Here is an 11,718-nt window from a genome sequence, read left to right as displayed (position 1 = left end):
GCAATTTACCAATTAGGGCTCATTTTTACTATAAGCAAGTTTGCCTTGCAACATAGTCGACATACTGTATTATCAGATTACTATGTAACCTAGAGTTAAACAAAGGTCAAATTCTTCACAGAATGGAGTAGGTTTTGTTAAACCTTCACAGCGAATTAAAAGCAGAAAAATCATTTACATTAATTGCAGGGAAGCACAGCCAAGCTCCCCGCAAAAAACCAAGTCCCTTTGGTAGAGTTGCTAGGGATAAGAAAATAATAGAAAATGGAAAATAATGGAAATAAAAGAATACACGGAGACGAAGGTATAGTTTTATAGATTTATAAAGATTATAGGCAAAGCGGGCGCTCAGGGGTCCCTGGATCTCTCCGTCAATCTCAGAAGGCCACGAATGAAGTCTCACATGGTCAGTTATAGGTAACAGTTATCAGTTGCCAGGGGTAACAGATTTACATAACAGCAGGTAGTTCCTCTTAGGTTAACAGTTTTTCAAAAGGCTTCTACAGATCCCTTAACTAATTCTATCTACGTGAACAAATGGTTACAAAATCTTTCAAAGATTAACTTCTAAGTTCTAAGGTAAATTTATCACTTAACAGAGGGGTTAAACAGAGATACACTGGCTCCATATTTTCTTTATCAAGTTATTGTGAATGGAGACAGGTAGTCCGGAGTTTTAAGCAGGAACTGCCCCTTGCTTTTAGCCATAGGTGGCATGTTCGGGTGGCTGTCTGTTCGGGGCGGGCACTTTTTTATCAGTTCTCATCCTGTAGTTTTTAACAGATTTGCTTTGCTTTACAAAGCAAATCCAAACCTTTAGGTCTGAGAAATGCGGCGCCTTGTGGGATACAGCCACTACTGTCTTTCAGAGATGCCCTCCCAAGGGTCAACAGCTTTTGATATGCAAACCAACACATTCACATATTCCTTTAGGGCAAAGCTCTGCAAACTCCTGAGACATATCCTGTCTCCAAATATATTTATATTAATTCATGGAGCAACAATTAATAATGCAGAAAAAGCATTTGATCTAATTCAACATTTATTCATAACAAAAGACAAACCCTAAGCAAACTATGAATAGAAAGGAATGTCCTTAAGCTAACAAGTAAACCTGCAATAATGGTCCTAGGCTTTGTCTGCTAGAGCCTTGAAAAGAATAGCATTGTGAAGGGGTGAAAAAGATAAAGCAGAGCTATGTATGGAACATTGGGAGTAGGTGATGCTTAAAAGTTAACTAAAAGAACAAAAACAAAAAAGTCAGCATGCAACTATCCTACTATAATATTCTCTGGGGGAATATTTCTACTTGCAGCATTTAAATCATTGTTGTTGTTTTTGTCATATTTAGAACAACAAAAACAATAATAATAATAAAGCTATATCATCTTTGGAAAAAAAAAGAAAACTTGCAGTAAACTTCATGTGTGATGGTGAAATACTGAAAGCATTTCTTTCAAGATCAGTGGTAAGACAAGAATGTCTGAAATCATTTCCATTAGAAATCGTAGTGAAGGATTTAGTCAGTATGGTAAGGCAAGAAAATGAAATATATGATATAAGGATTGGAAAGGAAGAAACAAGACTATTATAACACAAAGAGGATGTGATTATCCAAATACAAAACCCAAGGTAAACTGCAGGTAAGTGATTAGAATTAATAGGAAGTTTCACACATTTATCTCTTTGATGTACAAATGAGCACTAGTCTAAGGACAAAATATTGAATATTATTTTATCTTTTATAATTAAGAATCTTGAATTATGGACCCCACATACTAACAGCCTCTTTTTAACACAGGATCGATGGGATATACAACTATAGGAGTATACACAGATGAACAGAATTGGGTGTTCCAATTGAGTAGCTCTGGGATATACATAAAAATTGGTTCTAAGGGATTTTAAAGTTATTAGTAAAAATTCTGATTTCTCTGTTTTTTGTCATTTGCTTTTTCCTCTTAAAACCAAAGTCAGCAGGGCATGGTGGCTTGCACCTGTAATCTCAGCTACTCAGGAGGCTGAGGCAGGAGCCTCAGAGTTCAAGGCTGCAGTGACGATGATAGCACCACTGCACTCCAGCCTGGGCAAAAGAACAGTACCCTGTCTGTAAAAAAAAAAATAAATAAAAAATAAAATAAAATAAATTGGGTTTTAAAACCCTAAATTTTGATTCAATATAAATTTGAAAAGATTATCTTTTCCTTGAAGGATGTCCCTATGGCATTCTGATATTGAGATTGGGTTACATTTAAACAGTGAGATGGACCGATACTAAGATTGAGTTACATTTAAACAGTGAGATCGACCTTTTAAATATAGAAACCTATTAAAATTTACAAGTTTAAAGTAAGACTTCATACATCTGATTAATTCATCTCACAAACAAAAAATTGAAATTAACAGTAACATAATGCAATTAACAGCCTCCTGGATGAAGAATTAAAAGACTTGGATTCTCATTCACAGTGTAGCATTAGGAAAACTTTTTAGTTTCCTTACCTGTAAAATCAGAAAGTTGAATTGAATCCTTTCTGAGATCCCTTACGGTCTTAAATTGTTTCTAGATCCTTGACTGGATCTAGAAATTGATTAGGATAGAAAGTGACCCAGAAATAAAATTAACCAGTCTATTCTAAACACTTTGGTCCCTCCTTGGCCTGGCTCATTACTTTCTGAGGCTAACTCCTGCTTTCCTATGTATGTTTACCCCCTGCTGTCCATCCTCTCCCTCTAACTCCTGCTCATCTTACTGGTCTTTGCTTGATGATGGTTATAAAATTAAAAATCTTTAATAAACTAGTCATTTAGAAAAGAAGGGACTAGACATCTTAAGTTCTGTTTGCTGACCAAAATAAACCTACAATGAGAAATTAATTCAAAAAAGCAAAGCTTTCTGATACATCTTAACTGACACAACAACAAATTGAGTTTAGGATCTCAAGTCAGTCAGTACATAACCTTGGACAAATTACTTAAAATGTCAGTTTTCCCATCTATTAATTTGGAATTGAAGTAGGTAATCTAAGTTTTCTTACAATTCAATTTGAGGAAATAGGATCTACAGCACACAATTGTTACATGAGTATCTAACTGATTAGATGTCATTCCTAGAATATTTACACTAATAGATAATGGTTAAATTTTCACTCAACAAATTTGTACCATTCAACATTAACACCATACTTAGGCTGAGGATATGGAAGAGAATAAGAGAAGAACTGCTCCCTACTGTACTTAGTCTAGTTTTACAGCTTTTAAAAAGAAAGAAAGACTGTAGTCCCAGCTACTTGGGGAGGCTGAGGCAAGAGGATTGCTTGAGGTCAGGAGTTTGAGACTGTGGTTCACTATGATGGTACCTGTGAATAGCCATTGTACTGCAGCCTGGGCAACACAGTGAGATCCCATCTCTAAAAAAAAAAAGAAAGAAAGAAAGGAAACATCTGCATTAAAACAAACATTATAGGAAATACGGTGATTGTTTGCTATTTTCACTGAAACATAAAATGGGGGAAATGAGTTTTAAAATATGAAGCTGAATTACCTCACAGAATTAATTCAATTTCTAAATGGGTTATTGAGGCAGTTTGTGCTTTCCTCCTCAAAATTCTTTTAAAATAGCACCTGACCATTTTAAATATCTTTCAATAAGAATAATTTTGCCTAAGTTGAAGGGTAGATTAAATAACCTTTCTAAGTGAGGAGAGAGAGAATCCTCCAGATTGCTGATAGCAGGATGAAGAAAATGGAGCTTACTTGTCATTTATCTGATTGGATAGGATGGTTATTTTTTAAAACATATATTGACCTTCTACACAAACACACTGTTTTGCCTTTTGTATTAGTATAATTCAATTTACATCAGAAATTGTGTCTCTTAAAGATGGTTATTTTTAAAGCATGTAAGTAGCACATACAGTTTTTCCTAATTTATGAGTTACATGTCTAAAATATTTATTTCAATCTGGGGGTAGGTGCACAGAAGAAAAAACAACGTGAAATTATCAAATGAAGAGAAACACTGTAAAGGGAAATTCCTGTAAGTATATCCTCCAGAAACACAGCATGTTTACAAATGGGGCAGTGATGCCAGAAAGCTAACAAATTAACTTACAAATGAGAAATTCAGAGCAGCCATTATCCCTCCTACTATTAATATTTTCTTAGTGTAATTATGACTAATTACACCCAGTTGGTTTATTCTCCATGGTCTATTACCTCAGCCTACTTGGTAGTTTATAAATCAAACAAAAATTTTAAATAGTCTAAGGAAAGAAAATTTTCTTTATTAGGTAGATGAGAGACAAGTACTTACTAGCAACGAGATCAAGAACATTTCCAGTTTTATCATTTTTCAAGAAAGACTGTCAATAATTAATAGTTGGTTATGTGTGTCCCTCACACAATTAATAATAACAACCTCTAGTTACTTTTAGGAAAAATATTAAGCTTTGAAATCTGAACACATAACAAAATGATCAAACACATTTATCTTCATTGGGATAGCCTGGGAGGAGGAATTTCAACCTACTTGTGTAGTTATTAAAATATAATGATATTAGGATGGGCATGGTGGCTCACGCCTGTAATCCTAGCATTCTGGGAGGCTGAGGTGGGAGGATCGCTTGAGCTCAGGTGTTTGACACTAGCCTGAGCAAGAGCAAGACCACTGTCTCTACTAAAAAAAAAAAAAAAAAATGGAAAAAGAAAAATTAGCCGGGCGTAGTAGCACATGCCTGGAGTCCCAGCTACTCAGAAGGCTGAGGCAGGAGGATGGCTTGAGCCCAGGAGTTGGAGGTTACAGAGAGCTATGATGATGCCACTGCACTTCAGCTTGGGTGACAGAGTGAGACTCTGTCTCAAATAATAAAAATAATAGTAATGGTATTAGATTTCAGTACTAAAATCTATACAACATTGCTGGGGGAAATTAAAGACCTAAATAAATGGAGAGATACGTCATGTTGATGGACTGTAAGACAATATTATTAAGATGTCACTTCTTCCCAAATTGGTCTCTAGATTCTGCACAATTGCAATCAAAATCCCAACACGTTTTTTTTTTTAGAAATTGATAAGCAGATGCAAAATTTTTATGAAAAATGAAAACTTAAATAACAAAACTAATTTTGAAAAGTAACACAAAGTTCTTCACCTTGGCATTTCTTACTGTACTTCCCCCCACTGTGTGTATTAGTGATGGGCTACCAACTTGCATATTCGAGCACTGTTTTCTTTTGGAGCGGTAATGAATTTTAAGATTCCACTGTTAATTTCTTATTTCTTTATTTTACTATGTTGTAGTATTATATATTTTTGTCTGGTTTATTAAAGCATAATTTCCATACATTAAAATTTACTTTTTAAATATACCGTTTGATGAGTTGTGCAGTCAATTCTCTCCTCCAACCAGACCCTGGTAATCAATGATCTAATTTCAGTTCCTCTAGTTTTGTCTTTTAGATCGTCATATAAATGGAATCAGACAGTATATAACATTTTGTGATTGGCTTCTTTCACTTACTTTTAGGATTCATTCACATTATTGCATTTATCAGTATTTTGTTCTTGTAGTTGCTTTATAATGTGTCAACATGGCTAGGCCTAATTATGTTTCCAAAAATTTTCTTGCATGCATTCTTTCAGTTACAATACACATTTTAGTGTGAGATTTGGAGGGCAGAAGTGAAACAGCAGCCATTTCATTCTTTTTGCAGGCCCTTTGGTGGCTCACACATGTTGTAACTTACCCGCTGGCTCACTTTGTTGATGTGGGACAGCTGCGAGGCCTACAGTTGTTCCACCTTTCCTTGGATCCTCCTTCAGCTTCTCTGATTCCTCAGCCAAGTATGTGTTTAGCAACACACTTGCAAAGGAAAGTGTTAAAGGGCAATGCTTCTTCCATAGGATACTACATCATAAGATTGGAGACATGAGAAGTGACATATGAGATTCTGTCTTCATGGGTTCTAGCTTGTCCTTGCTCTCTCCTACTTTACATCCATCTTTCCTTCTCACCGCCTACTATAGACTTCCAGGTCTAGCATTCGATGCACAAACAACAGCCTCACAGAAACTACTTACCAACTCCAACAATTGTATAATGTCAAATCCCTCTAAACAAATCACTATACACACACATACACATGTGCCTGCAAAATCCTAGTATATCTATTTCTCTGATTGAACTGGCTGATATGATTCCTTTTTATTGCTGAGATTTCCATGGTATGGATGTATGATTTGTTAATCCGTTCACTAGTTAATAGTCATTTGGTTGTTTTCAGCTTCACCATGAATAAAGCTTCTATAAACATTCACATACAGGTCTTTGTGTGGACATATTATTTCAAAAATATGGCACAATAGTCCCCTCTTATTCACAAGGGATATATGTTCCAAGACTCCCAGTGAGTGGAAGCCTGAAACCACAAATAGTACCAAGCCCAATTGCCATCAATTGGAACATGTTTCTGTTCCTATCTTCCAACCACAAACATAATGCCTTTTTCATATTAACACATGAACTGCCATGTGAGTTGTATTTTATTCATGCTAGTTTTGAGCCCGGGGCCTCACAGAGTATACATAACTCACATGTCTCTTTACCTTGGGAGCTGCATGGTACACAAGCAACTTACGCTGCCATGCTGCAGTATACATGTTACGTAATGGGTGGCTCCCTGGAAAACCGTGCAGTTGGTTCATGAAAATCTTACTTGTTGATGTTCTTATTGTTACAATTAATATTGACAACTGCACATAAAACAATAAAAAATAACAAAATTTTCATTAAATTAGAAAGGATCATTTTGTTTTTGAAGTTTTTATTCTATTTTCATAAAACACCATGGCCCCAAGGAAAAAAAATTTTTTTTCTAGTGTGGCAGTCAATGTGTTAATATGGCTGTAACTTTTACAGTCTGTGGTGGGACAGAAAAACTAGCACACATTTTTTTTTTGTCTTTTTCACAATTTCACTTAGAAGATTCGTTCTTACTATAGATTTTAGCAACCTCAACATGTGAGTTTTTTCTTTCCTTATTAAGTCAAGAACTTTCACCTTTTCACATAAAGGAAGCACTTTACAGCTTCTCTTTGGCATATCTGAATTGCCACTGTCACTACTCTTGCACTTTGGGGCCATTATAAAGTAAAATAAGGGTTACTTTAACACAAGCACTTCGATACCATGGGTAACTAAAACCACAGAAAGCAAAGAGATAAGGGGGGACTACTGTACATCTCAACTTTTAAAAGTATATGGTAATACAACAGACAGACTCTATGTTAATTTATAATCTAATGTCAAGTTTTATTCACCTTTTTTCTTACAATATGCCGTCATTCAAAATGTACCTCATAAATAACTCATGCATACATTAGATACTCTATAAATATTTTGATTTAATAATAGGTATTTTTTAGAATGACTAAAAATCTTGATGTAAAATCCCAATTGGGAACTGCATAATCCCATTGTAGACAAAATATATAACTTTACAATAAACATTTTTATAAGAATTTACCCCAAAGAGGGAACACTTAAAATTTGAAATTTAAAAAATCAAAAGTAAAAAGCAAGATGAAAATAATGCTAACATATTTAGGCAATGATCCCTGGATCTGTGGTGTCTATAGACCAAGGGCTACCTGCACCCTGTGGCCTTAAGACCATCTGACATTCAGTTAAGAAGGTAATTATATACCGAATGTTCTCTTAACTGGAAATGCTGCAAGAATATATAAGCAATAGCCTGTGGAAAAACTTTAGCTACATCTCTTATGTGAACACAGAAAAAAATTAAATATATATTTTGGTCTCCCATTTAAAAAGTCAATGTTTCTCATCTTAAGCAACAAGAATGATCCACAAATAAGCATGAAGTTACTTTTATAGAAGCTATGTTAAATTCTGTGGAAAATACCTTGGGAAATAAGCTCAAGAACCTTAGTCTAAATATAAGACAAATCCTTGCATTAAAGGGTCTTATAATTTTTACAGAAACAAAGAGGCTGTGAATATACATAATAAAAAAGTATCTTCTATTTTATAACTATAAACATTCAATCCAACTTGAAAAAAATTAGAGCACTACTATGATAAAGAAAAATTAAAACCAACCAAATGTCTAGAGAAGTAGCTATGCAAATTTATAAATGTAATCAAATACTCTATAGCTAAAAAATAAAAAAATCTACTGACTACATTTTTCAAAAACTATATAATTCCATAAAAATGTAAATACATGGACTATGTCAATACATGGAAATGTATATATAAAATATTAAGTGAAAAAAACAAAATTAAAAATATAAAGTGATTATAACCATGTAAAAGTAAATATATTACAATAACAAAAACTGAAGTGAATTTAAATTGATAGGGACATAAATAGATTCAAATATTCATTAGGGTTTTTTCTTTGTTACTCAAAATTATAACAAAATAAAAAAAAAAGGCTATTATTTTAGATAAAACTATACTCCTAAGCAATAAATACTGAACTATATGTGAACTCCTAAAACAGAGATTTTTAAAACCATAACTTATATATCTCAAGTGTATTCTATGGAAGGAGACCAGCCCACATTTGCTGATCTTCATTTTACAAAACCTCCTGGACAATGTGTACATTTATAACTGACCCTCTTAAACATAAAAAGAAGAAATTTAAAAGCACTGTCCAAAAAAAGAAAACCAAGCAGCATGCTAACAAAATCTATCTACTTAATCTGTTTTGCTCCTACAAAAAGCCACTAACAGAAGGTTTTAAAAAACTAATTCTATATACATATTTACATAACATATATTTATCCCATAAATATTTTAAAGAATGGCTTTTACATAATTCTTTATTTCAATATGTACCTCATTAATTTAACTGCAAGTTATGCAAGTGCAGTCTTTCAGATATGTTATTGAAAATTATTCTCTACATGATTTAGAAAATGGTTAATTTCTTGAATAAAACATAGCATATTTAGAAGTCCGAAAGCCAAGTAAATCCCTTATTTCATTTCGGAATTTTGAGAGATCTTGGCGTAGTTCATTCAGATTTTCCACAGTTGCCTGATCTGTACTTTGCATCTTCTGTCTCATGGAAGTCAAGTAACGGTGCACCAAGCAGCACATCACTTTTTGGTAGTTTTCATCTCTCTTTTGTTTCAAATTTCTCCATTCCTTCAAAACAAATAATATAATACTAATGATATGCAGAAACATACTTAAATGAGGTGGATTTTTAAAAAATATTCACAGATACATACACATGCTGTATCAGACTAGAGTTTTGCTACTATATGGTATGAAATAATATTCAACACTTGTTTAAAACAAATATAGCCTGCATATTTGTTTTATTTACTCACCTTTATGCCTATCTTGATTTTAAAAAATATTCTTAGGAACCTCAATTTATAGCAGGGATTGACAAACTACAACCCACAGGCAATATACAGTCCACTTTCTGTTTTTTACAGCCTGTGAGCTAAGAATGATTTTTACACATGAACATTTGTCATCAATTTGATGGAAGGGAACACTAATTTCAAGCCCTAATTGCAATTTTATTGCGTCCCAAAAGGAATTCCATTCTTTTTGCTAGTAGACCTGTATTACAAAAAATTATTATTTGATTATTGTTATATTTTGAATTTTGTCAATAAAAGTTCTGTGGAAATTTGTTTTCTCTCTCGTTATATCACTGCTTCCATAATATCTTCGATTTCTGTCTTGGCCTGCAAAGTGTAAAATATTTACCATCTGGCCCTTAACAGAAAAAATTTCCCAAACCTTGGTTTAGAGCAATATGTATTGAATTAAATGAGGTGGACTTTAAAAAAATAAAAATTATTCTTCTTGAATAAGTTTGAAGAATCAGAAAAATATGAACGGATGCTAGTAGTCATTCTTTTACCTATAATGACAGAACAGGTATTCTGAATATTTCCCATGTTTTAAAACTATGAGATGAGATTTCATATATTGGAAGAATCTGAAAACTAAAAAAACTCACTATTATTTATCTCTCTCAATAAGTATTTATTAAATCCTTACTTTATATTAGACGCCGTGCCATGCATTAAGGATACAGCAGCAAAAAAACTCACACACAACCATTAAGGAACTTGCATACTTAGGCTTTAAGAAACATCGCAAATTAGAAACTGTTAAAACTCATATGGTACAATTCAAGCTTCTAATTTCTTACCTTTAAACTGTTTTGCCGCTTGACTTTGCCTTTTGATGTATGAGAACAAATCCACTTACTGAGGCTACTAATCATATAGCAGATAGTCTTTGGTGAAGGAATGATGTTGAAAGGTGGGGGTAATGTACATTTGTCCTCAAAGTAGCTAAGCCACAACTTTGCTCGAGCAAACTTCCACTCTTTGTCTTCATGATTCTGTAAGAGGCAAATTGAAAAGCAATATAGAATATGAACACACACATACACACACACACATACACATATGGGATGGGGATGTTTTTCCACACCTTGCAGATAAAAATTTGGTCCAGGATTTGCAATTATTACATATTATTTACATTTTTAAAGTCCATATTTAATTTTTAAATGATACTATTTTTCAATGCTTATAATCTTTGGTTACCTTAGCAATTGCATAGTATGATCTGAAGAGAATATAAAATTTTTTAAAAAAATGAACTTACTGCTATCAACTGAAAACTTTTATGAAGCATTGCCACCAGCAGTTTGGTAAGCACGATCACAACCACGACGTTGTATGTACCAACAATAACGGCTCCAACAAAGGATTGCAATTCTTCTCCATAGCTAAATCTTGTAACAAAGATTGCCACATGTGCTAAAGAGAAAATATACCAGAACAAAGCAAAGCAAGTGCCAATGAACCTGTAAAGACAATTACATTTTTGTTTAAAAGACAATTAAAGAAATTAATCAGCAAAAATGAATAATTCATTTATATGAAAATTATATAAATGAAACATTGATAATCCTTGAATAATACCTTATAAAATAAATGAGGTTGATTTCTGCAGTATAGATATGCCTTACTTTAAACAAAGAAATAGACCCAAAGGAAGACAAATTATTCCTAACTGTTCAACCGCTTGCCACTTTTCTATCTATAGGATTCTGTTAATATCTAATTAGATCTTGCTACTCTTCTGCTCAAAACCTTGAAATGGCTCTCAGTCTTAATAACCCCAAATCCTTACCAGGCTAACAAGGTCCTACATGATCCCCATTACCTTTCTGATCTCATTTCCTACAATTTTCCCTCTGATTCACCACATTCCATCTACACTGGCCCCTTGGCTTTTGCTTGAACTTGCCAGTCATGCTCCAGCCTCTGAGCATTTGCTTTTGCTGTTCCCCCTATCTGTAAATGCTCTTCCTCCAGATATCTTCTTCATGGTTGCTTCTTTAATAGCTTTAGATCTTTAGGTGAATGTCATCTCTTCTAGGACAATCCCTAGTCCCTTATCTAAAAGTTTTCCCTCTTATACATAAATGCATATACTCCTTGGCCCAAACTTTGTCTTTTTAGCCCTTATCATTGTGTAACATACTATACATTTATCTTTTTATTGCCTGTATCACTTCACTAGAATGTAAGCTCCACAAGGGTAGTTTTGTTCACTAATACTTTATTTACTCAGCACTTAGAGCATTGCCTAGTAAATGAATACATACTCATCTTACTCTCTTTTTTTTGAGACAAGGT

General features: G+C 33.6%; 1 protein-coding gene across 2 annotated transcripts in view; it reads right to left on the bottom strand.

The window, feature by feature from the left end:
• Positions 1–7,294: 7,294 nt before the first annotated feature.
• The window catches only part of TRPC1 (transient receptor potential cation channel, subfamily C, member 1), a 77,794-nt gene continuing 73,370 nt past the window's right edge, over positions 7,295–11,718 (bottom strand). For both annotated transcript variants that reach the window (XM_012647433.1, XM_012647434.1), the window contains 3 exons: positions 10,679–10,880; positions 10,215–10,409; positions 7,295–9,184 (listed from right to left, as the gene is read on the bottom strand). In XM_012647433.1, the coding sequence (XP_012502887.1) occupies positions 8,957–9,184; positions 10,215–10,409; positions 10,679–10,880 (625 nt within the window). In that variant the 3' untranslated portion in view covers positions 7,295–8,956. The remainder of the gene's footprint in view (positions 9,185–10,214; positions 10,410–10,678; positions 10,881–11,718) is intronic.

The sequence above is a fragment of the Propithecus coquereli genome, unplaced genomic scaffold (genome assembly GCF_000956105.1).
Source record: "Propithecus coquereli isolate 6110/MARCELLA unplaced genomic scaffold, Pcoq_1.0 Scaffold268, whole genome shotgun sequence".
Lineage (NCBI taxonomy): Eukaryota > Metazoa > Chordata > Mammalia > Primates > Indriidae > Propithecus > Propithecus coquereli.
This window is presented reverse-complemented; position numbering and strand designations above follow the sequence as displayed.